The sequence below is a fragment of the Paramisgurnus dabryanus genome, chromosome 15 (genome assembly GCF_030506205.2).
Source record: "Paramisgurnus dabryanus chromosome 15, PD_genome_1.1, whole genome shotgun sequence".
Lineage (NCBI taxonomy): Eukaryota > Metazoa > Chordata > Actinopteri > Cypriniformes > Cobitidae > Paramisgurnus > Paramisgurnus dabryanus.
The window spans coordinates 27,932,089-27,958,188 of NC_133351.1; the positions used below are offsets into that span (position 1 = coordinate 27,932,089).

At 37.7% G+C, this 26,100-nt stretch overlaps 1 protein-coding gene across 2 annotated transcripts in view; it reads right to left on the reverse strand.

The window, feature by feature from the left end:
- The window catches only part of col4a1 (collagen, type IV, alpha 1), an 86,345-nt gene that overhangs the window by 13,176 nt on the left and 47,069 nt on the right, over window positions 1-26,100 (reverse strand). For both annotated transcript variants that reach the window (XM_065292943.1, XM_065292945.1), the window contains exons 2-35: window positions 21,025-21,087; window positions 19,215-19,304; window positions 18,737-18,781; window positions 18,604-18,648; window positions 18,436-18,498; window positions 18,256-18,309; window positions 18,112-18,138; window positions 17,674-17,751; window positions 17,377-17,439; window positions 14,530-14,565; window positions 14,390-14,428; window positions 13,995-14,087; window positions 13,512-13,547; window positions 13,304-13,363; window positions 10,245-10,280; window positions 10,062-10,106; window positions 9,915-9,947; window positions 9,393-9,453; window positions 9,036-9,071; window positions 8,805-8,951; window positions 8,477-8,554; window positions 8,319-8,402; window positions 8,137-8,207; window positions 6,851-7,042; window positions 6,573-6,741; window positions 6,393-6,485; window positions 6,196-6,300; window positions 3,598-3,695; window positions 1,837-1,987; window positions 1,044-1,157; window positions 744-911; window positions 569-658; window positions 279-428; window positions 99-197 (exon numbers count right to left, since the gene is read on the reverse strand). In XM_065292943.1, the coding sequence (XP_065149015.1) occupies window positions 99-197; window positions 279-428; window positions 569-658; window positions 744-911; window positions 1,044-1,157; window positions 1,837-1,987; window positions 3,598-3,695; window positions 6,196-6,300; window positions 6,393-6,485; window positions 6,573-6,741; window positions 6,851-7,042; window positions 8,137-8,207; window positions 8,319-8,402; window positions 8,477-8,554; window positions 8,805-8,951; window positions 9,036-9,071; window positions 9,393-9,453; window positions 9,915-9,947; window positions 10,062-10,106; window positions 10,245-10,280; window positions 13,304-13,363; window positions 13,512-13,547; window positions 13,995-14,087; window positions 14,390-14,428; window positions 14,530-14,565; window positions 17,377-17,439; window positions 17,674-17,751; window positions 18,112-18,138; window positions 18,256-18,309; window positions 18,436-18,498; window positions 18,604-18,648; window positions 18,737-18,781; window positions 19,215-19,304; window positions 21,025-21,087 (2,812 nt within the window). The remainder of the gene's footprint in view (window positions 1-98; window positions 198-278; window positions 429-568; window positions 659-743; window positions 912-1,043; window positions 1,158-1,836; window positions 1,988-3,597; window positions 3,696-6,195; window positions 6,301-6,392; window positions 6,486-6,572; window positions 6,742-6,850; window positions 7,043-8,136; window positions 8,208-8,318; window positions 8,403-8,476; window positions 8,555-8,804; window positions 8,952-9,035; window positions 9,072-9,392; window positions 9,454-9,914; window positions 9,948-10,061; window positions 10,107-10,244; window positions 10,281-13,303; window positions 13,364-13,511; window positions 13,548-13,994; window positions 14,088-14,389; window positions 14,429-14,529; window positions 14,566-17,376; window positions 17,440-17,673; window positions 17,752-18,111; window positions 18,139-18,255; window positions 18,310-18,435; window positions 18,499-18,603; window positions 18,649-18,736; window positions 18,782-19,214; window positions 19,305-21,024; window positions 21,088-26,100) is intronic.

The following is a 26,100-nucleotide window of genomic DNA, read 5'->3' on the forward strand; positions in this document are numbered from 1 at the left end:
TGAAAATGGCAATAATATAAATTTATAACAACATTCCTCATTAACACATGTTTATCAGTAACCATGTTTTCATTTGACTTCTTGTTTGGGGCATTAACCTGGTTGTCCGGGTAATCCTGGCAGTCCATCCTTTCCTGCCGCTCCAGTCTCCCCAGGTGTTCCAGGATATCCCTTTTCTCCAGCAGGACCAGGATCACCTGACAGAAAATGATCAAATATTTTAAAGCACCTGTCCAGAACATCTTCAAAAATGTCTCCCTTATGACTTCAGCTTGTACCTCTGTCTCCAATGTCTCCTTTATTTCCTTTCATTCCCACCATGTAATCACTTATGTTACCAGTTGGCCCCTGAAGACCCCGCTCTCCTCTCTCACCCTTAATACCCTCCACACCATATTCTCCCCGGGGTCCAGTTAAACCTGGGTCACCTGAAAGATACAAAACAACACCAGGAAGACTTAACTAATGCAATTCCTACGGGGAGGATAAAATCCACTTAAATAAAATTGTATTGTACCACTGCAAAAACACTTTCAGTTACTCTTATCCTAACTGTTGATTTCAATACCTCTTGGTCCAGGTTCTCCAGGGTTTCCAGTTAAACCTGGAGGTCCGGGAGGTCCTGCCATCCCCATAAATCCCATTTCTCCTTTTTGTCCTAAAAATAAATAACATCTTTCTGTTTATTCAGATGTCGGTAGTTTAGGGGAAAGCAATATGCCAAGGTATCAAGAAACACTTACCTCGCTCACCAGGAAAGCCATCTTTACCAGGCAACCCTATTTGTCCAGGAAACCCCTTAGAGCCTGGTAACCCTGGGACACCAGGGCTACCCTGGTTTCCTGGAGGGCCTGGCATTTCACGGCCAGGTTGTCCTTGATTTCCTTTCTCTCCCTTTATACCTGTTTGACCTGAGATATCATAAAGGATTATTAAAGACAATGCAGTATGTGAATAACTATGAATGTTTATGCCATACATATGTTTTTAAACTACTACATTATTTAGATCCGTAAAGATGTCTACTTTGGTGTCAAACTCACCAAAAGGTCCAGGGCCTCCAGGTGGCCCCATTGGTCCAGTTGGTCCAGGTTCCCCAAGCCCTGGAGGACCTGGTGGTCCTGCCGAACCACGAACTCCTGGTGGCCCAGATTCACCTGCAAAGGTCAACATAAATTTTTAGTGGTAATAGTACATAGAATTGATTCTGGTTAACCCTTTCCCTGCCATTGGCGAGTTATCTTGTCAATTAAGAGAAAACATTTCCTTGCCAATAATGCTTTCCTGACGAGTTTTTACGGTAATCTGTAATTCCGCTATTACCCACTAGATGGCCAATTTATAAAAAAACTGAAGCAAAAACTAATTTTACACATTTTAAACTCTGTGTACGTTTTGATAATCGTTCTAAATCTGATCTCTAACAAAATTCCTTTACAAAAATGCAATTATTTCAGCTTTCTGCACAAAATTTAGTATTTTTGAAGAAACCTACCCATTTTTAAGAAGTTATAAAAATAGAACATATGAAGATAGGATGAAAAGTTTTTTTCCCCGTTTAGTTTGTTTGTTTGAAAGCAGAGGGTCTGTTCTTTGATATATTTGTATGTTTATATATTTATAGAAGAACATTTTCCTGAAAGGCATTTTGTAAAACTTTTGTGAAAATCGATTTAAATTTTCTCTGACACAGGTTGCAGATTACAGTACTCATTATAACTTTTTATATTTTCTGCTAAGATCAAAACATTAGACTGAATATTTTACTGTATGTTCTGTGCTCAAAAATGTATATTGCATTTAAAGTTATTATGAGAAACCAACAAATAACTGTACCTTTAACTCCCTGAGGGCCAGGTGACCCTGTTTTTCCTTCAATCCCAGGAATACCTGGCATTCCAGTATTACCCTTCTCTCCTGGAAATCCTGGAAGTCCTTTCTGACCTGTGGAGCCTTTAGGGCCAGGAAGACCCCTACCAGGTTCACCCTGTATGTGACAATTTAAAGTAAATGAAAATAAAATTTCTATAAAACAATAAAATAAAACAGATCTGGAGCCACTTTAAGAGAAAGTACAGTGTACATGTACTACAATGTATTTTGTGTACAAACAGTGTTGTGGGGAAAATGTGTTGTTTTGTAATAGTATACTGACCATATATAATTATTTATCAGTCTCTTTATAAGAAAAAATCAGAAAATACAGGAAATATGCTTACAGTGCAGTACTAAAAAAAGAAACAAAACATTAATTTCAATTTTTTTCATATAGTGTGATGACCACTTACACCTGAGCAATATCAGGAACCTGCATGCTCTCTTAAAGGGATCATATGACGCTGCTAAAATGAACATTATTTTGTGTATTTGGTGTAATTCCATGTTTGTACACAGGCTGGGGTTAAAAAAAACATTATTTTCCACATACCATACATTACTATTGCCTCTCTATGCCCTGCCTCTCTGAAACGCCTTGATTTTTACAAAGCTCATCGTTCTGAAAAGCACGACATGCTCTGTTTGGCCAGCTATCCAGTGCATTTTGATTGGCCAACTTTAATATTTGCGACTTTACGTATCTTCTATACGCATGAACAGCATTTAACACTCCAAAGACAAAGGAAAACATGAAATTGCATCATATGACCCCTTTAAACTTGTGAAATAAAACCCTTATTTCTAATTCTGATCTAATGACTAATGGCAATGTCAGACTCTTCAAAGGGGTTCAAGATGTGCTTATACACACAGGTAGGTCACACTAAATACTGATTTTGCCTGAAGAAGCCATTGTGTTTCAAAAATGTGTGTGTGTGTTTCCTATATTTTCTTTTTGTATCTAAATAAAGAGACCTGTAAATATATCTGGAATGTTTTTAAAACTCATTTTAAAACAACAAAGCTGGTGGTGGCCTAATGGTGCATTCACACCAGATGCAGAAGAGGCGGCAAGCGCGGGTGATTTACATATTAAGTCAATGCAAAGACGTGAATAGGCATCATGCGGCACGGATGGCGCGTTCAGCGCTAAGTGAGTGTTGTCGCATAATCCGCGCAAATTGAAAAATCTGAACTTTGGGGGAATTTTCGCGTCGCATTAACCAATCAGGAGCTTGCTCTAACTGTGACATAATAACAGAAAGCGAGCGGAGGCAGTAGAGGACAATCATCATCACTACACACGACTTATTCGTACTTTTACAGGAATTAAAGGATCTTGTTTGAAAGAAAGTGAGTGAGGAGGTCGAACAATCTGGTAAGTTTACTTAATTTGAGCTAAAAAAGCCCCTCCCATGATGTAAATTTACGTGTGAATGTCTCTAATGACTAGAATTTCACTCGCAAATGAAGCGAGTAAACTCAAAAAGGTCAAGCGTCCAACTACGCTTGAATATTGCGCGTTTTATGTGAAAATACAGTAGGCAGTGCAAACATCACGGATTTAATCTTCAGCAAACACAAATTCTGTTTAAATGTACTTTGAATGCACTAAGTTGCTTTGAAATAAAGTGTCTGCCGAATATATCAATGTATATAGATGTAAATACACCCAATATACATTGGGACAAAAAATCTAAATAACATTCAATGTCATACTTTTGGCCCAGGTGTTCCTGCACGACCGGGAGAGCCATCCTGACCTGGACGACCAGGCTCCCCTGGAAGGCCAGCTGCACCTGGAATCCCAGAGTGTCCTAAACAGAGGAAAAGTTGCATGGTTGAGATAAGAAAGATGCAGAAGAATTGGAGGATTACAAACTTCCCAGCAAGCAATTTTGGCTAAAACAAGGCATTTGGTGAAAAGTCTAATAGTCATCTAACCATAGTCCAAGAATAGACGATGTGTATACGTTTAGAACATATAGAAGAAATGAAAGCAAACACCTTGAACACCCGTTGACTTTGCTTACAAGATGGAATATCATACATCTCAAACTTATTTTGGCATAAACGTAATGTTACCAAATTCAGGGTTATTTAGGGTAAAAGTGGGTTACTCATTGCCAGACTATATTGAGTCTATAGTTAGCCGTCATTTCACCTTCTCGGTTTTTGCCTCCCATAACCTTTTTTTAATTTTTTTAATAAGGGCTACCCCCTAAAACACTTGACCCTAAAAATCTATTAACTTGGTATATTCATCATTTTTTGACAAAGGTACAAAATTTCACATTTCTAACAACACGTTTGCATTGTATTAATGTATCTTTTTAATGTGAGCATATTGAGACAATTGTCTAACAAGTGTTAAAGGGATAGTTCGGCAAAAATGATATTAAACTCATGATTTACTCACCCCGAAGCCGTCCGAGATGCATATGTCCATCATTTTTCAGACGAACACATTTTCAGTTATTTTAGAAAATGTTTTAGATCTTTCAGTTAATTAAATGTAATGTTACGGGGGCCACGTCCTTCAAGTCCAAAAAATGTGCATCCATCCTTCACAAAATAAATCCAAACGGCTCCACGATGATAAACAAAGGTCTCCTGATATGAGGGTAATCCGTGCGGTGTTGTTGTAGAAATATCCACATTTAAAACTTTATAAACGAAAATAACTCGCATCCGGTAATGCCGCCATCTTAGTCGCGTCCACATTCAGGATGAGAGCTTATGCAGCTTACGGAGGTTTCTCTGCTGCTTAGGATTGTGACAATTAATCGGGCAAATGCGCGTTTTCTCAATGAATGAATTTGAATGAATTACGGTGAAATGCCGCCACATCCAAAAGCCAGAGGGCGCTCTCGTGCAGAAACTCCATTTGTGCCACAGAAGAAGTAGCATTACTAACACTATTCCAGGAAATGTCTAAAGGAATATTTATATCGCTGTTCTTCAGATTGTTTCAGGTATTTTCATGATAATAAAGAATATTTTAAATGATTGTGTTTGATGAGTGTTGCTTTTTTAAATGCACGTTATAAACGAGTCAAACTCGTATTGATTTAAGATTGATAAGGACTTCCTACTGATCACGGAGCCGTAGTACTCGCACAAGCTGTGCATGAAACACTGAATCGGAGCCTTACGATTCAGAATCGATTTTAGACAGGTCTTTTTAATGGGAATGCGATGCATCGATGCACATCCCTACTGCTGCTGCTCTGTGCCCCCGCACTCCGTATTTGCCATGCGTCACTAAGAAAAGTGCTAGTTATTTTCATTTATAAATTTTTAAATTATGGATATTTCTACAACAACACCGCACGGATTACCCTCAGAAGACCTTTGTTTATCATCATGGAGCAGTTTGGATTTCTTTGGGGAAGAATATATGCACATTTTTTGGACTTGAAGGACGTGGACCCGTAACTTTACTGTTTAGCAGCTGAAAGATATTTTCTAAAATAACTGAAAATGTGTTTTTCTGAAAAATGATGGACATATGCATCTCGAACGGCTTCGGGGTGAGTACAGTATATCATGGGTTTAATATTATTTTTGGCCGAACTATCCCTTAAAAGTGATGAACTTTGTTCTAATGCATTAAAGTTGCTAAAATTAAGTTGCTAAAAAGAAGGTTATTTTGTGTATTTTGTGTATTTGGTGTAATACAGTCTGGTGTAATACAAGCGTTGCTCTACACTGCTCAAAACTCATGTTTGAATTATGGTTTGAATAGTCTGTAGCAAAATCTTTAAATATTAAAACATAGGCTACTAATTAAGATAATGTGCATCGAGTCCACATAAACAGGCTGAGAAAGTAAACTGTTGCCTACAATCCTTGCACGCATTGTAGTCCAAGAAAAGAGATTTCAGTTGGAGACAATAACTCGCATCTTTGTAGACTTTGGGATTTGTAGCTTTGCAGATTGTTAACAAGTACTAACACACACTTACACAACAAAACAAATGTCAAATCATGGATAAAAGAGGCTCTTTGTTCACAAATAAAATGCAGAGAATGTGTAGTATCAGTTTTATCCATTGTTTCTGCAGCCTGAGTCTTGCATTTGGTGACAACATATACAGTAGGTCAGGATGAATGGTTGTTGTTTTTTGTTGGTTAAGCATGTGTTGGAAAATAATTAAATGCATTGACTCATTTTCATCTTACACATTTCTTGTCTCCACAGCAAACTATTTTGTCCCAATACTTATGGAGGGCGCTGTATGTCTCTGTATAATAGTCTAACGGAAGTTCTTTTTAAAATACATTGACTGTTACATTTTGACACCTGCCGTTTACCTTTTGGCCCTGGGGGTCCAGGAGATCCCTTTCCTGGTTGCCCAGAATCGCCTTTCTCTCCAGGAAATCCTGGAGTCCCACGTTCACCTGGAAAACCTCTATCTCCTGAGGGACAAATTGAAAGGGATTTCATCACAATCAGCCTTGTCTCATAGGCAGCACAGTTTTAAGTAGGTGACATGTTCTCATAATATTACCTTGAAGACCAGGTATGCCACTCTCCCCACGAGGTCCTGGGGCACCCTTGGGCCCAGGTAAAGATATAACTTTACCAGCTTCACCTTTAGGTCCTACAAAGATATTTGTAATCATGATTATTCTACAAAGCAGAGCACTGATAACCAGTGGTTTAGCACATTTTACTCTAATTTACAGACCTGGCAATCCTTGCCGTCCTGGTACACCTGGATACCCTGCAGTGCCTTTTTCACCAGGTTCACCTGGTCGACCTACTCCTGGGAACCCTGGGGGACCTCTCTCACCTGGGACGCCAGTTCTACCTGGATCTCCAGCAGGGCCGGGTTCACCCTTAATACCTTCTCTAGCCTAAAAATATCAGTATGATACTTACAAGTAAACATTACAGGACACACTGAGGGAGTTATCACATATTTGTACCATTTATCAAGTCTGTTTTGTCAGACTCAGTACTTACAGGCTCTCCTTTGGGTCCAGGTTGCCCTGGTCGGCCATCGTTTCCTGGGAGACCATCAACACCTGGAAATCCTCTATCTCCTGTTCTACCAGGAAAACCCTTGTCTCCTTTCAGCCCTGGTGCCACATAAATATCACCAGGCTCACCCTGAGCACCAGGGGCACCCATTAAACCTTGAAAGCCATCCTGACCCTAAAGACCAACGAAATGTGACAATGAGATAGATTCTGAACATATGCTTAACTCTGGTTTCTTTTTAATAATTTCAAACATTTTTGGTGCCACACACTAATGCTGAAAATTTTGATCCCAAAATCAGTAACACTATCTGGATCAGTCCCTCAATGTGTTTGTTTGAACAAACACAGAGACTTCTTGGGCCCTATCTTGCACCCAGCGCAATTGACTTTGTCAGTGACGCATGTATCATTCGTATTTTGCACCGGCGCACAGCGGGTTTTTCCCTCCACAGACGCACGTCGGCAAACTAGGGAATGAACTTGCCCTCCCTGGGCCGTTCAGCGCAAAAAAAGAGGCGTGTTGCGGCGCAAACCATCCCTGATGCTATTTTGCAGTTTCAAAAAACAATTGCGCCACTGACCAGAAAAAAAAAAGTTTAAAGTCAGTGGCGCGTTGCGCGTTGTTCATTATGCTATTTTAAGGGCGCATGCTTGACCATAATGTATAGCGTGATTTGCGCGGGTTTCTCCTCTCCCCATACAAAATAACTTCTCTGTCTTTGACTGCTCTTACAAGAATGTTGGTCTCCTCGGCTGTGAACCGCTCCTGGCGTACGCCTGGTAAATCCGTCATAATAATAGCAACCCCCCATGGAACTTGCGCCCTTGCGTTTAAAGGGAATGTTGGATAGCGTTCTGATTGGTTTATTTGACGTTACGCCCAAACCACACCTATGAATAATGAACCTACTTCATACCAACCCCTTATTGATTTTCGCCCGGCGCAAGAGTTATTTCTCACACCGGGAAAATAGCAACAGCGCCCAAGATCCGCCCACAAACTCACTTGCGCTTTGCGCTTCGTACTTGCGTTTCAGATCGTTAAAATAGGGCCCATTATGTTTAATTGTTGTTGTATAATTTTAACCAGTAATTTTAAAATGTCACTCTTTCTCCATTCAAGTTAACAGGACTTGGTCTTGGTTGACTGAAATGGCTGTCTGGAAGCATGGCTAACATCGTCGCCAGTTACAGAGACTTCCTGAAGGTTTCAGCCTTTAGGTCTTTCATCAGCAAAGTCATTACTGAATTAACAAATGTACTTACGGGATTTCCAGCAGGCCCAACCGGTCCGGCAACACCCTTTTCTCCTTTACTTCCTGCTGTTCCAGGAAAACCTAAAATAAAAACATCCAGCATAATGCATAAATAAACCAAACACACTATGTATTACAATAAAGAGGCCCTTGTTTACCTCAACATATAAACCCTTGATTATTGCCTCTCACCTTGATGACCCTTTGGCCCCTGGGGACCAGGCAATCCTGGGACCACCTGACCATTGCAAGAAGTGCATGTGTCACCTCGATCACCTGATGAAACAGGAAAACTAAGCACCACTTTTTGAGGTTAAATGACCAATTTGATGAACTGTGGACTTTCTTACCTTTTTGCCCCACCTCCCCCTGCAACCCTATAGGTCCAGGAGGGCCTTGAGCTCCTTTTTCGATATTACAATCTCTGTCTATAAAAAAAAACATAATAATGCCATTATCAAGCCAAATGTGCAATGTACCATCAAACAAACCTCATGTGTAATTTTATTTCAATTCATCACTATTAGTGTTCTTGATCTTGCTTTGTCTGGTACCTTGGTGAAGATGACTGACTGACCTTTCTAACACAACATGGTCAGTCTATTTTTTCCATGATGTTGTTGAGCGATACTTAATATCACTTCAAGAAAAGAGTTAATTATATCGAAGTTATCTTACTGATCTCTCCAGGTGGACCAGGTTCCCCAGGAGGACCATCATCTCCAGGAAATCCTCTAAGAGACTCCCCATCAGCTCCTTTATCTCCCTTTTGCCCAATTTCTCCAGGTAAGCCAGGTGGTCCAGGAGGGCCCTCAATATTTCTGCCTGCATTAGGGAAATAAGAGTAAACTTTTATAATACTGTATACAGAACTGCACCTAACACTATGGCATAGTGTACAGCTCTCACCTGGGGGACCTTGATATCCACGTTCCCCGGGGTAACCTGATAAAAAACAAAACAATTAGATAGATAAATAGACTTCAAAATGGGACAACTACATGCTTTCCATTTCCATACTAGAATTCTAGTTGTGTTTTACAACATGCTAGTTAGTGGTTTCTAGGTGGTCCAAGCTACAGTAATAGACCATTTTAGATCAGATTCCTAAACAGCTACTGGTTTTACAAGCTGATTTTCTGGCTCGTAGCTTGGACCAATTTTAGCTACAAACCAAATGTCATGTTTCAAAACACAGCTACGAAGCTGGATTCTCATACAGACGTTACAGTGAATAATGTGGTGTATTTCTGTTTATCAGTTCACCTCTTTCTCCTTGTGCTCCAGCGGGACCAGGCAAACCACGCGGCCCAGGAAGACCCTCACCCTTTAAAATAATTATAACAGTGAGAGGTAAATCGATTGATCCCTATTTTTTTTCTTAAGGCAGTGACACACTGTCTGTCATTGAGCATCTCGTTTTTGCATTGTATAATGTTGGCACTAGTCGGTCACTGTCTGCATATACATTTATATTTGAACTTTGATATTTGTTTTATGTGTGAAAACACTGTATAATGGTAAGCAAAATTTAAAAATGGTTAGCAAGCACTGTTTGTAATGTAAATCCCGATTCTAGCACTTCCAATTTTCCTTTTTAAATGACAAATAAAGATTACTGCCTCCTGCTGGTATAGGAGAGTTGTTTTAAAAGTTGTCTTTTGTTGCCCTTTAGTTTGGTGTGTCTTTGCCTTTAATAAACTTGATATCTAACATGACACGGCACTGATAGCTGAATTAAAATGTTTACAGTGTTTGCAGTTTAGATAGAAAAGAAGAGTCACTTACATAACCTGGTGGTCCTGGTTCTCCTTTGGTACCCTATTGTGAGCAAAATACATCATTGATATTAATGTAATCTTATTACTGTATAATAGGAAATTATTACGTCTTTTACTTAGGACTCCTATCGTCTTCCAGGATCACTGTACTTACCTTTAAACCATCATCCCCATGATCACCAGGTGAGCCACTTTCCCCCTATCACAACAAATGTGTTTCATTAACATCACATCTAGTGTGTTGAAAGTACTTGAAAAAATTATGATAAAATTGACATTAACAAATGGACAACATTTGATGGTTTGCATTGAGTAGCTTGAGAACACCATGCTCTACCTTTTCTCCATTTAGTCCATCTTTCCCGGGCTTTCCCTTGAAAACATAAAATAAGGCTTTTAGTAATCAACCGTTTTACTTTTTACAGTTGGCAAGTGAAAGGCACTAATGCTTTGCAAAACTTTGTTTTACCATAACAATTTTCACAAAAAATGTGTCCTAACAGAAAGCAAGACTCCAGTAACTTTCAAAATGTTGCATTATTAAATACATATGCGTATCAGGCTTGTGCACAATTCAGAACTGAATTGAGAATGACTCCTGAATTCTAATTCAATTCTTGAATTTGAATTGAATTTGAATTGATGTCAAAAACAGGATCTAGAATTACATTTCGAATTTGAATTTAAGGAAGCAGAATTGCAATTCAATAGAAATTCAAAGAAATTCATATACATATCATACAGCAAGTGAAGTGTTAAAATGAAGCTTTCAGTATTATATGTCAGATATGATTGCATTACATATTCTATAAATGATAGTAGTTTGAACAACTTGTACAGATTGCTTTATTTAAAATTGTTGCCAAACTATTTTCCAAAGTAACTTTCCTGACACTGAATGTATGTGAGATTCTTTCTGTTGTGTGACTGTGGAATTTCTTTGAATTGCCATGAATTTAATTCCACTTCCTGTCATTCAAATTCAAATTCAACTTCCTGTAGAGCAGAGTCAGTTCAATTCAAATTCATGAATTGAATGGAGGCCAATTCTGAAAATCTGAATTGTGCACATGCCTGATGCGTATCAATAGAATTTAACAGAGAAGTTTATTAATATTATTAAAAAACACTGACCAGCATTTATTTGAATAAAATATTTGTTATTGGTTTAAAATCAAACTAATTAAAATTTTATATTCAAAGGGGCATGGGAAGTACAGTAAATGCAACACAAATTTTGGTTCATTTGTATTGTTTCATTCTGAGTGTCCATTTACAGGAAGTGCAAATAGCATCCCTTTTTGGCAAATGCTATAGTTCTGCCCACCACTGTATGATTTTTAAACTTAAGTTAATTAATTGATTAATTTGATTAATTTTCAGTGGCGCAAGCTTGTAGATCTGGCTTTTGATGTGATATCCCTGGTTTAAATCCACCATTTGAATGTCTATTGATGAATATCAGGCCTGTTTACATGAGAACACTCGAGGGTAAAAACGTAAAAATATTTTATCGGATGTGCCTTTGGTTTACACGACGATGGCGTTTTGGGGGCTTAAAAAAAGTGAAACCACGCCAGAGTGGAAATCTTAAAAACGATCTAGCGTCGCGTTCTCGTCAAAAGAGTAAAAACGCAAAAATCTCCTCATGGTGGCTCTCGTCGTGTATGCGTTTACGTCACAGGCATGTGCAAGTTCAGGAAAATAACAACAAACATGTCGGATTGTTTCCATACGTCGGACCTTCAAGTTGCCATAGCAGCTCTGATGAATATACAAGAGTCTTTCCAGCAGTTACGATCAGAGAAGCCGCATTAATTACCTCTGTCAAACTGTTGATGTGCCAATTCGTCTGAGGCAAACCAGACAGCTTTGGATGAGACCTGGGAGAACCAGGATGAAGGTTGTTCGCAGGCACACAGACTTGGTGTTGTTGTGTGTCAGTGCTTCACATTGCCACCTACAGTAGCCGCCTGGAGTGCATACCTCATCGAATATCACACACTTTTGCGTCACCATATGCACGCAGATTTCCCCTCAAAACGCTCGTATAAACGCGGAATAAAAAGTGATAACGCAAGTTAACGCCACTTTTGCGGTTTCTTTTGAAATCGTTTCCATGTAAACGTAGCCTCAGTCATGTGACCTTTTACATCATTCCATTTGCCTGCCGCCATCTTGAGTACCTACTGAGTACCAGTAGGCTACTAACAAGCATTGGCTAGCTTGCTACGATTTACGGATTTTTTTGATCTCTTACTGTCTATGATTCTTATGGAAACGGAAAATGGCTACGAAAGACAACATTTCGCACCTCAACTGTCATGAAAAGAAATGCTACTTTAAAAAAAATATTTTGGTTAGTGTCTGATGCCTACTCGATCCCTGACGCCTTCTTCCAGCCGCTGTCCGCTGCTACCGAACTACCACTATTTTTACAACACTAGAAATGCACGACACAGCATGAAACTTTGCTCGAAGTATCACCTGGATCTCCACACATGAACGCGAGCATTGAGAACATTGTTTGTGCACACAGAGTTTACTAAAAAGAAAGTTTTAAACAACTGACTTTGGCTGTTATGGTGTCCGCTCGCCATCTTTGCCAGACATAAATAATCGATTTCCGAACGCGAATGAATGAATCTCATATGAGGCTCATTTTTCAACTAGAAGGTCAATATTGTTTTTCACTTGCAACAAAACAACGAATTATCTGTGCATTTATATGAAACTATACTTTAGGAGCTATCTGTCTTTACTCTCCTCCCTCCTTATGTCGCATTCGCAGATCGATACATCTTGACTGGCAAGATGGCGGCAAGCGGACACCAAAACAGCCAAAGTCAGTTGTTCAAAACCTTCTTTTTAGTAAACTCTGTGTACACAAACAATGTTCTCAATGCTTGAGTTCATGTGTAGAGACACAGGTGATAATTCGAGCAAAGTATCATGTTGTGTCAAGCCTTCTTAGAGTTGTAAAAATAGCAAATTTGATACAACATATTGAAGGCATAACTTCTAGTTCTTTTGCGACCACTTCAGCTACTCAAAATGGCGGAAGACAAGTTTGAGATGTGAGTGACATCAGCTGATATTCATGAATACATGTGTGTGTGTGTGTGTGTGTGTGTGTGTGTGTGTGTGTGTGTGTGTGTGTGTGTGTGTGTGTGTGTGTGTGTGTGATCATTTAATTGTCAGATGTATCAATTGTCAAAATAATCCCTATCCTTAAATACAAATTCAAGTATTATAACTACAGTAGCCTATGTGAGATATACATACATAATTGGGGGCTTGTCCGGGATATGATCCTCACATCCCAAGCGAGAATCATACCCCTTGACTAAATATTTTGTATATAAATTAAGTATGGTTGATGTACAGGTCACTTACAATTGGTCCTGGTGGTCCTTGTTCACCTTTGATTCCAGCTAGATATGGTAAACACGAAGTCTTTGTGCGAAGGGGAATGCAGAAATAATTGTTAGTGTCCTTTAAACTTTTACAAATGTTTAAAAATTCCATTCAAATGATTCAAAGTATTTACAATAAATTCATACCGTTTATTTTTATAACCTTTTAGTTCTGTGCTACTACTTACTGTTTCTCCCTTTTCTCCTTTAGAGCCTCTGTCACCCTAGAAAACATACAAGACACATGAAATACTTTTGTATCTTCATTTAAAAATAGTACTAGATATCTATTGTTTTATAATTTAATTATTTACAATAAAAAATATTTTAAATGTAAATATTTAAATTATATCACGGGCCTCACTAATGCTTTATTCTGATTTGCTGAGAAATGTTTCAAGGGTGTTGATTATTTTTCTAAATATTTCTCCACATCGTGCCACATTACAACCTAGTGTGTTCATTATATTTGAGTAATTCAACGGCCCATCATCAATTATTCCTTATATAAATATCACTTGCTATGATATTTTGTTATTTAATGCAATGACATTCTCTAATGACCTTTTCAAGCAATGTTGAAATTCTGATGTGACCAAATACTTTTTGTGACCACTATCTATAGAATTAAGTAAAAGTAAATGAAATATGGGGTTTTGATAACATCTTACCGGTGGTCCAGGAACATAATGTGTTATTGTTGAGCCTTCAACTTCCCCCAGTCTTCCAGGTGGACCAGGGGGACCCATCAAACCTCTTGCTCCCTTTAAATAAAAGGATAAAATAAATATGATACTCGAAGCGCTCCACTGTGAAATCCAGTCTAAAGTCTCATGATCTAATTATGAGATAAGAAGCATCACACTTGATTTCAATCTTTGACATGACCTTACTAACTACTAAGTATTAAGTATAACATATATCAAGATTATATTTTCACAGAATGTTCTTTAGATTTCAGTTTTCACAGACTGGGTCACATATCTTTTGTCATAAACACTCCTAGTTCAATAAACTAAGAAACATTGCTTTCAATGATGCAAGATGTGTTAGAAAGTCACCTCACCTTGTCTCCTTTCTCGCCTTGAAATGCCAGCTTGTCACCCTGCAACAAGAACCGGAAAAAAAGACATTGGTCAGTTCACAAATTTTAGACACAATCCTTGTCTAAGTTTAAAAGGTTTAGACATTAAGTGAAACAATTACCGGCTCTCCTTTTAGACCAGGATTACCAGGCCTTCCCTTCAAGGAAAAATGAAATTGTGTTAGATTCAGAGTTTAAAGTCAAATTATTTAAAGACTTATCATAAAGTTATATCTTTAAATGATTGCTCTCATCATAAAGAAATATTCTGATGTTTCTGTTCTGTTTCTCATGGTAATAGTTTAGAATTAGGTTCTATTTATTATCATTAGTTTATGTATTAGCTAGACTAACAATGAACGATATACCATATGAAGAGCTCAGCTGCAAAAGCTTTTTAATGCTACAGCTGTCAAAAATGAGATAATTATATTCACCAAATGCTCTTGGCGTGTATTATACATTCATTTAATACTTTTGCTTAAAATCTGCTTATTCCCGGCCTCAGTCCATTCAGAAATACAGGTTTGTTGGCAGAAGCTGTTAAACGCCCCAACGATTTTTCAACATATTGCATGGAAGACAAAATATCGAATTTCAATTGTCGAGCTACAAGAGTTTAAGGAAATTTACCAAATACATTATGATATTAATCGAATTTGTGTGCCTTTTACCTTAATTCAGAAAGGACAGTGAAGAGGTACTGGAGACAATTTAGTGTTTGCAGCAAAATACCAAATTTGTTAAATACCAATTTGAAATTATTAAAGTGGCATATGTAAAAAAAAAGACATTTCAATTACTGACTAATAACCTTTTCATTGCCATTAAAGTAAATGAAAAGAGCATGAAAAAATGCTAATTTACAAAAAAACATGCCAGACGCACTTAACTTCTTCAACCCTGGAGCTATTTTGGGGATTTTCGCCTGGATTTGGCCTAACCAATTTCAAAAGCTTCCCATACCCACATGCAGAGGTTTACATACAAAAGTTTGGTATCATTTTACAGGAAACCCTTTGAAATTACATAAAACACTGTTGAAAGTGCTAAACATGGTTGTATGTGTTGTTAGTCCTCTAATAAACACAAAAATAAATAGGCGCTTTTTGATGGGGTTTTTTTTAAAGATTTTATTTGAAAGTCTATAACTCTGGCCCTGAGTGCCTCCCTGCAGACAGTTTTGTTTGATTCCAGCAATTGTCAGCTTACAGAAGAAAAATGAATTTTTTCTCTATCATAATGTATGCAAAAGTTATTTTACTCCAACTGAAGGAAGGAATAATACCCTTTTTGTATACAATTTCTGCCTAAAAACATTTGAACTGTCCCCATAACCACATACAGTGGAATAAATGCAATATCTTTATATCATTTTAAAGAAAACCCTTTGAAGTTACAAAAAAAGTTGCTGTTTGTGACAAATTTTCTTATTTATGTTGTTTTTCATATGATGAAACACCAAATTTTCTTTTTTTATGTTGTAAACACTGTCTTTGATAGTGTATAACTCTGGTTCTGGATGCTCTAGCAGACTGCAGACAGTTCTGGTTGTTAGCAGCAGCAGACAGTAAATACCCAAAAAAAGAATGAACTCTTTATCATGTCGCATTCAAAAGTTTTTCTCATTTTACTGAAGGGTGTGAAAATAAATTTTTCATATAAATATAAATTTTTTGTTTTGCACATATAATAAATAGCAGGGGATTATTAATGAACACAACCAAAGAAAATGCTGTGAATGGACTCATTTTTTAGAGTAGGACCTAAGATAAAAGATGGTGTATCATTTGTGGCTATATGTGAAATCTGAGGCAGATCACACTCAAGTTTCCCATATGTTTACAAAAGACCATTTTTTACCTCATTATTCATTCAGCGATTGTTGGATATGTGTTGAAAATAGATCAAAAATAATGCCGTAGCCTTATTCCTGAGAATAAGAGCTTTCATTTGATATAAGACTTGCCCATGTTTGTCATATTTGAAAAATATGAAATATGTGAATATTAAATGATATAAAAAAATATGGGGGGGGGTGATAGTGTAATGTAAATTAAATGTAAATAACTTTCTTACAGTGAAAGATATCTCAAAGTGATGCATATCTGCAGAAAGTAGAGACTCCAAGCTTTCAAACAGTATCTCATATGTGTTACTGGGGTCCATGACGGACCATCAAAGATTAAAAGAATCTTTTATATTAAGTCAAAATACGAAATTTTGGACCCTCAGGGTTGAAGAGGTTTAAATGGTTTTGCATGTGAATTCTTCATATTCTTATCACATTTACTGAATTGTGTTAATTTATTGTAAATACAGTTGTTTATTTTTATTTCTGGATACTTCGTTGGGCACTATCTAATGTTAATACTGTAAAAATTCAAAACTTCAGTTGGTAACACCTAAACAACTTAAGTTTTATAAACTTGCATTTTCTCACAACAAAAATTAAGGTGGAAAAAAAACATTTAAAAATGACTGAAATTAGTAACACCTAACATTTTTATTAAAAGTGAAAAAATGCATGAAGTAATTTTTTAAGTCGGTCCAACTTTTCCTTTTTACTTGATTGAAAAGTGTGTTAATAAATGCAGAGAAATAAATAATTAATAGTTATTAATAAATAAAATGCATGACACAAGACAATAACATTGTGATTAACAAATGCTGAGAAAGTATTGTTCAGAAGTTAATTCATGCTAATAATGAAGTTAGCCAATTTTACCCAATATATCCATGTTATAGATTTTCTTCTCAGCAATGGATCCTAATATTCTTTCATATTAATGATCCATAAATCAAATACCGAATGTCAGTAAATTGTCTCTTAATTTTTCCTAAAGAATTTTAATCTGAGACAAAATTATCACTTAAATGCAGTCCTCAAATGAAAGAGCAACCTCTACGTAACATAATTTTCTTCAGGATTGGACTATTACAGTATTTATTTGAACAGAAAGACTTACAGGAGGTCCCATAGGTCCAGTTGGGCCAGTCCGACCTGGTGTTCCCGGAGAACCAGGTGGTCCCTAAAAAGAGGAATCAAGTCATGTTTTAGGTGACATACGATATTACAACCTTTAATAAACCAAATCTAATCAGTAATTCATGTAGTTTACATGGCAGAGGATTGCATTATGCGTAAAAAAGTTCAAGGGTTCGATCACAGGGAACACACATACTGATAAAAAAATTACATATGTTGTAATGCGCTTTAAGTCACTTTGGACATAAGTGTCCAAATTAAATTGGTAAATGCTTACAGATGATCCCGGTGGTCCTTGAAAGCCCCTGTCTCCTTTCAGTGGGATGGGTCCACCAATTATACCACCTGGGTCTCCCTATGACAGTGAATGCACACAAATGTTATTTTATTGAGACATAAAAGCAGTAAGGTAATTGTGAGAAGTTGCTATGTTTCTTGCCAGATCTATAAAAAAAGACAATGAAAGTAGTATATTCCTCTTTTCGTCTTTTATAAAACAATCAACTATTTTAGACAGTTATATCTTATATCATATTACTATTGTCACTTTAATAAAAAAGCAATAATTCAGAAGAGGTTGTGCATTACAGTGATTTTATCATAATTAAGGGAGTTCTATAAGCACCCGTAATAAAAATGTATGCATTGTATTGCCTTCTATTGCTTGTTGTCTATTGCTTTATTATGCACAACCAAGTTGAAAAGGGCTTCATACCTTTTCTCCCTGCAAACCTGGAATACCCTGATAAAAAAAGATTCATCTGTTAGAAATCTAATTATTACTGTACTTAATAAAACACATTTATATCTAGTGGCACAATAGGCCAACTTCGTGATAACGTAATGCTATTTATCATACTGGTGATCCATCCAGTCCAGGAAGACCTGGAGGTCCATCAAAACCACGCTCCCCCTGCAAACCACAAAACAAATCCTATAGTCAATCAATCTGAGCATTAGTATTTGAACACAATTTTAATCAACGAGAGGAAAAAAATCACAGGTCTTAGATAAGAATCACCCTGACAAATATTTTTACCTTTGTTCCATTGCAGCCTGGGATTCCTGCAGGTCCTGGTGGTCCTTCTAGACCTGGAATACCCTAGAGCAAAAATATGAGCAGATACAGAAAGGTTACGATGACCTACTGTATAGCTCTCTAAAACCCATCTTAATCAATTTTCCCAAAAAACAAACTACGACTTACTGGAATACCTGGACGTCCTGGGAAACCAGCCACACCAGATGGGCCCTGTAAAAGAAAAGTCATTAAAAAATATAATCTATATATATCTGAATGAATTAGTATTTATAAATACGAAAAATGTGAGGACACCAACTCTGTTTCCTTTCATTCCTGGAGCCCCTGGCTCTCCTCCATCTCCCTATAAGGAAACATAAAGCAGTATTTATAGAACTACACAACATTATGATTTTTTTTGTAAAGCAGTTTGAAACCATGTGTATTGTGAAAACATTTTGGGCAAAAAATAAAAAAAACATAAACAATAGCTTTACAAAAATCATCATGCTGTTAACTTGTCTGACACATAATGTCCATTTCTCTAATAGAAGGCTGCATCCTTCAGAGGTCGCATTTCTAGGCTTCATACGTCATCAAGGCATTTCAGAATATTAACAATTATAAAGTTGACTAGTATAAGTAGTTAAGTGTAAATTGTTATAATATGCTTATGACTTGCGAATGTAATGCTCAGTTAATTGAAATAAACCACGCTTGATGTATGCAGCCTGCATAGGCGACCTCCGGGGGATGCAGCCTTCTGTTTGAGAAACGGCTGAAAGAGGCATCTGTACCTTTGGTCCCATCGGCCCTATTGGGCCCTCATGACCTTGCATTCCAGGGAATCCCACAAGTCCAGGCAAACCCGGGAGTCCCCTCTCACCCTAGTGACGAAAAACAAAAGGAATTTATTTTAAATTGTACCAAATAAAAAATTACCATATTTAATGTTTTAATTCATTGAAATGATCTTATGGGGCATGTTTTTACTAGGGATGCACCGATACCGTTACTGGTATCGGGTATTGGCCTCGATAACACATTTCCTAAAGTACTCGTACTCGTTAAAAGTCCCACGGTCTGAGAAATGTCTATGTTTGAGCGACGTGTAAGGGGTTAATGACTCTTGTGTTGTCCAAAGAGGCAGAGTTTACAACAAACTGGAAAACTAGTCCCTTGTTTTTTTGTTAAATTATATGACTAAAGCTGTTACCTGTAAATTTAAATCATGTTTTTTATTAAGTACTCGGTATCGGTATCGGCAAGTACTGAAATGCAAGTACTCGTATTCCAAAAAAGTGGTATCGGTGCATCCCTAGTTTTTACAAAATGAAACATATTTTTTTTGTCTTATCATCTTGCTCCTCCAATGAAAATACATTTTCTTGTAGAATATCCTACAGCACATTAAAAAAGTTATGTAAATTAGGGTGACTGACAATGTTTGCTTTAAAGAAAGTGAAAGACATCCACCTTAAATTCAACATAAGCAGAATTATCAGTTTCATTTTAACATTTTATGTTTATGTCATCTACATATTAAACAACACATCACCTGACCTTATGAAAGAATATATGCAATAACATGATTACGCAGCTAGATGGCATTGCAGATCCTTTTATGCGAGATCAGTGGCTTGACTTAAAGGGATACTTCACCGATTTAGCATTCAGCTTTGTTTCTGTAGAAACACGGCAGTATTACTGAATGACCATGTTTCCCTCCATCATTTCCCCCTGAGAGGAGAGATATCTGCATTTTGGTTCTGCAAAAAAGTCCTCCGAAGATGCAAAAATCGTCATATTACATCATCGGAGGACTTTTTTGCAGAACCAAAATGCAGATATCTCTCCTCTCAAGGGGAAATGAGGAAGGGAAACATGGTCATTCAGTTATACTGCCGGGTTTCTACAGATACAAAGCTGAATGCTAAATCGGTGAAGTATCCCTTTAACAAACTCAAACTTGTGTTGGGTGTGCACAGTACAGCACATGCTGTGTTATAATATGTGATATATATGATCATATATTTATTTTTCTAATATATATATATATATATCTGGTGGGTCCATAGGTCACGTCATGGTTTTCTGGTGGTTTTATATTTTCTAATATATATTAGAAAATATAAAACCACCAGAAAACCATGACGTGACCTATGGACCCACCAGACCATTAAGTCCTGCTTCAAATCGACCACCTTACCTCCTATTGACCCTTATTGTAATATTTAAAGCCCCAACTCAAACTTCAGCTATAGAACCTCTCACCTTAACCCTGATCCCCAACTCTTAAACCGAAAATATCCCCTAAATCCAGAGATCCTCCTGATCCTGACCCCTAGTCACATTTTAACCCTTGGGATTTTATAATGGACTTTTGTACCTCCCAGGATGATTCTAGGGCTCTATCAAAACCTAAGAACCTTTTCCTAGACCTACATTTTTAATAAATATGTTTGATGAATGATTTTAAGTTGATGAAGGCGTCTGATAGACAGACAAAATAAACAATAAGTTAGAGGCAAAATATTTAAGATAATAACTGTTTTCAGACAATGTGTCATGTGAAAAGATCTGTATAAATAAAAGAAACACCCTCACCTTTGACCCCTTAACACCACTGCAGTCACATGAACCCCCACATGAAGAACCTGTGCATCCTCCCTGCAAAACAGAATAAATGAGATTTATTATATACACAAAGTTTAATATAATTAACATACAGAATATCCACAGTTCCACACTAAACCACCAGGAGGCAGTAAACACGTGATATTCTCATTAGCAGCAGGTTCACAGTGGAGATCCCATTGATGAAAAAGACACTGAATGGAACACAGAATGGAGTTTTTAAAACAAATAAACAAGTGTTGTTACTATAAACACAGCTGGGTAGGCTGTTTAATGTGCACAAACAGTGAATGTGAAAACTGTGCGCAAAATGGATCTTAGTCACGGTAAGACACAAATGAAATGAGGCTGTGAGGATGGAGTACATTTGTAATAGATTTTACTATCTATAGCTTTTTAAAAAGTTTTCCAGAATTTCTGAGCTCTGGAATAAAAATAGTTGAATGATTTGAGAGCTGAACTTTTACCGAGGTACTGCACATACAGTAACAGCAAAAGTTGTCTTTACATCCTCATCATTTGCATACAATTAAGTGTGATGCCTACCCTGACTAAGATCCATAGTGATAAAACAGAATGACACATTTTGATGCAACCTAATTATTTTTATAATATATACAAAACAAGCTTTTGTTTGATTTCTTCAGTATTTTGTATCCTTCCTCAACAGTCGCTATTTATAAGATACAACCACATTTCCTCAATGGATCTGTTATGCCAGATGCGATCACATATGCTTTGATCTCTTCCTCTGTCTCACACACACACACAAACACATCACGCTAACAAACACATTTAAAAAAGCTTATGGGTAAAATGAAGCAGTCAGTGGCAGGAAATCAGGAAAATCAAAACAGCATGTTTAATGAGACTGCTTTGGTTTAGTGTGCATTATAAAATAAGGAGATTTTTTCACTGGGTTGTTGTGTTCACACACTGCCAACACTCATTTATTTCCAAAGTGGATTTTGCATAATATGTGCCCTTCAACTCTTTCTTCGCGATTGACGAGTTATCTCTTGAATTAAGAGATAACATCTCCCTGCCAATGACGCTTTCCTGATGAGTTTTTACGGTGATCTGTAATTCACTAGAGTATCCACTAGATGGCACTGTTACCCAATTTATAAAAACTGAAGCAAAAACAAATGTTATTAATTTTAAACTCTGTGTAATGTTTTGAATCTGAAAAATGCTATTATTTTAGCTTTTTGTTTAAATTGTGGAATTTTTGAAGAAACCTACCTAAGCAACACTAAAGAGTTTTTGCTCTTTGCTCCCCCTACAGGTTGGAAGCGGAATTGTCCATTACCCACTGTCGTAAATAATGTAGCCTACTGCCGCAAAGCTGGCTCTGATTGGATTGTAGGTTTGCCATAAAGCTACAGGACCGCGAGCCGACGGTTAGAAACTTGTTTAGTGCGTTTTGGCAGATAGAGGGATGCAAAGCGAATGTGAAAGTGCCGTTCACCCTGTTTCGAGTGGATGAACGATTTTGGAAACGTTATTTTAAGGTAAAAAAAAAAACTCTTTGGTGTTGCTTTAAGAGGTTATAAAAAGAGAACAAATGAAGATTCTGAATGCAGAACTTTTCAGTCATAAAAAACACCTGCAAGGTCGGAAAGAGATCAAGCCTCAGCCAAGAAAAAGTAACGCAAAAATAACTAAAAAGTAATGTAAGCATTTCTTTCCATGAAAAGTAACTAAGTACCGCAATTAGTTAGTTTTTTAGGAGTAACTTAATATGCTAATGCATTACTTTTAAACAAGTGATGTTGCTTTAAGGCACGATATCCCGTAAACAGATCTAGACAGGTGGAGCTGGGGATGCAGGCGGGTAATTGTTAGAACTTTAACAGTACTATTAAACCCTGGAGTACCACGGGGTCAAATTTGTTCAATAGAATAAATGGTTTTTGGGATTTTTCTGGGTTCTCCAGGGTTAAATGAGGAGCTAGAAGAAGCATGAATTGTCATTGGCTACAAATTACCTGAAAGCAACATATTTTACTCATGCTAACGTACATGCTAATTGGCTGGCAGATTCAAATACTTGGAACTATCACTAGGAACTATCTGTACTGTGAGATCTCAAGGGCCTTATATTAAGACAGGGACAACACAAGGCAAAGAATATAACAGACTGTCTAAACTCCCACCCATGGACAGCTGGTCTAAGCATGCATGATACCGGACCCTGGGAACAGATCTACGTTTCTGTATCCCTCCATCCATGAATCCCTCTATCGCTTCATGTCCAGTCATTTTCTCCCTCACATGTGGGGCAACATGCCAAATGTCTGCAGCCAGAGCACATCTGGAGAAGCAGGTCTGGCGAACATTTGCACCAGCTGCTATGGTCTGTCCTGAAACCACTGCTCCCACCCGTGAGTCCTCCTAATGTTCTAACTGAATCAGTGTGTGGGTGCTGAGGGCCATGAGAATCACTGCTTTCGGGCTCAAATATCACTTCTGGCGTGACCCCGTTCTGGCAATTTCTACAAAAGCTGGGGTATAATCGCTGTATCTGGAAGGACCGAGATCTGGCTATAACATGCAATCTCAGTGCCAATGGGAGACATTCTTGAAGGTACTCACAAACCAGCTTGTCTGCCTTTCTAAAGTAAAATGCCTGTGCACTCTATCAGTTTATATTAGATAAGGGTAAATATTAATGAGAGTACATATTTCAAAGCGTTACAGGCTTAAATCCAACATGATCCCATAAGAATTTCCTTGTTTTTTTTTCCATAAATTTTCATGTGTTGTATCTGTACATTTACTTATTTTAATAAACCGTTTTAAGTTGGTTTAGGGGTATGTATTATCAGCGTATTTTATACGTATTGTTGAATTAGCATTAAGGCTCTCAGATCTTAAGGAGGATTATAAAGACTTCTCCCACTCCCCTAATTCCATCTCTTTGCTACTCATTTCTGTTAGACACAACCATCAGGTCTCTCAAGGCCAAAGTCAGATCTGTTGAGGATCAGACATTCCTGTTTCTCCATCGCATGACTGAAGTCAGATCCCATCCCCAGAACAACGTCACACATGAGTAGCATGATCTCCACGCGTGTGTATGTATTGCTTTATCGATCGAGTGTGTGTTTTTTTAGCGCATCATAGAGATCCTACGATGGCTACGGCCCAATTCAGACCCCGGCATGCTAATCTGCAACAGAATCAGAACTGCACGGGAGCTGCTTTGAAATGTGTATTTTGTTTTTCCTTCCCAGGTCAGTCTTGCGTCCCGGCAAACCCAAACATGACATGAGGAGAAAAAGCGCATGTAGACCAGAGCCATGATAAATCTCTTAACAAGTAATGGTGTTATGGTGCTAAAATGTCTTCGCTTTTAAAGAGAGAGAGAGTGTGCTATCTAAAGATGTTTTATGTGATCTTGAGTGTGGGTTCATACTGTAGATACATAAACGGTCTTTTTGCTTGTTTTTTTGTCTGCAGTGCTCTTAAAGCAAACACAGATGTGGAAAGACAGCTTGTCCTCACCTTTGCATTTGTGCTTGTTTACAGCTGAATAAGTGGGATATTTGACACCCTTTGTGTTTAAGAAAAGCATGATTCTTAAGCGTAAATTCTGTAATTTATTGGGCTTTTGGCTTGAGATGTTTTACTTTTTGATGTAATAGTGTTATTTGTTACAGGCATTGGGGGGTTTGTTTTATAAACATGCGTTCATGTTGTAAATAAGCTATGATTTCATAGGCAAACGAGTAAACATTAGGCAGATTTGTTTTGCATGCAAATGTGGATGCAAAAACGTTCAATCAATTGAAATGAACAGTTTTCCATAGCTTATTTTGCAGTGTGTACCCCAGTTGTCATGTCCACCATTTGTTTTTCTTAAACAAGGGTACATATTTCAAAGCATTAGAGGCACAAAGCCACACTCGGACAAAAAATGCCAAATAATGGTTCCAAGCTTTCACTGGGGCAATCCCTTTAAAACTATAATGTCCTAATATTTACATACGTTTAAGCATTTGGCAGACACTTATCCAAAGCAACTTTCGGTGCATTACAAAGTATTACACAGCATGTGTGTTCCCCGGGTTCGAACCCATGATCGTTTGTGCAGCTAACACAATGCACTACCATTGAGCTATACAGGAGCATGTAGGTACAGATATGTACTGTATATGTACATTTGGTACCAATATGCTACTTTGAGGAGCTACTATGGACTCTTCGATACCAATGTCTACCTCAGAGGTACTAAAATGAACTCTTTATGTGCAAAGGTTTACTTTGTGTGTGACAGCTATGGACTAGAGGTCTTCACAGGTCCACTTAGATCCGGAAACCTGAGGTCTGACCCAAGACCCGATCAGGTTTGGGTCTAAAGGGGGTCGCACACCGCCGCGTCGAGTCGCGTCTAGGACAACTCTGAGGTATCGCACACCAGAAGTGCACATTAAATAGCACAAGCTTAGTCAGATTACGTCTACTTCAAAATGCAAAACATACGTTAGTAGCCAATGTTAATCGCTAACGTTTTGGGACAAATATGATGTTATTTAATGTTAAACTATTGCGCCTGTGTGCGTACACTCATAGAAAACATTGCGTTCTGGGGTTTTTTAACAGCGTGGCGCTGAGCTGCGCATCCGGTGTGCGACCCCCTTAAAAATTTCACATGTGCCTCGGACACGGGTCGGCTACAATAATAGCGGCATCGGGTCTCGGGTAATTTGAAATGAACTTGTTTTTGCCAGTCGGACCCGAAGACCCGAACTCTCTTGCGTGTGTGCGTCACTGTCCTTTTCAAACCTCTCCTCTGTTTGCCAAGAGCGCTTGCGACAATGTGTGACTGGTGGTAGGTAATTTTCAGTGAGACAGACATGTCAGTCAATTTTAAATGTACATTTTAGTGGTTGGTGTTGTCGTCAGATAACAAAGTAAAACAAATGAAGCAGTTTGCCAAATTGGTTGCGAGGCCACCAGAGTTTCTTTCTGTCTTCACTTTTGTGTGGGGGTCTGCAGACGGCATTTACGGCGTTTACATTCGGGTCCAGTCGGGTTACA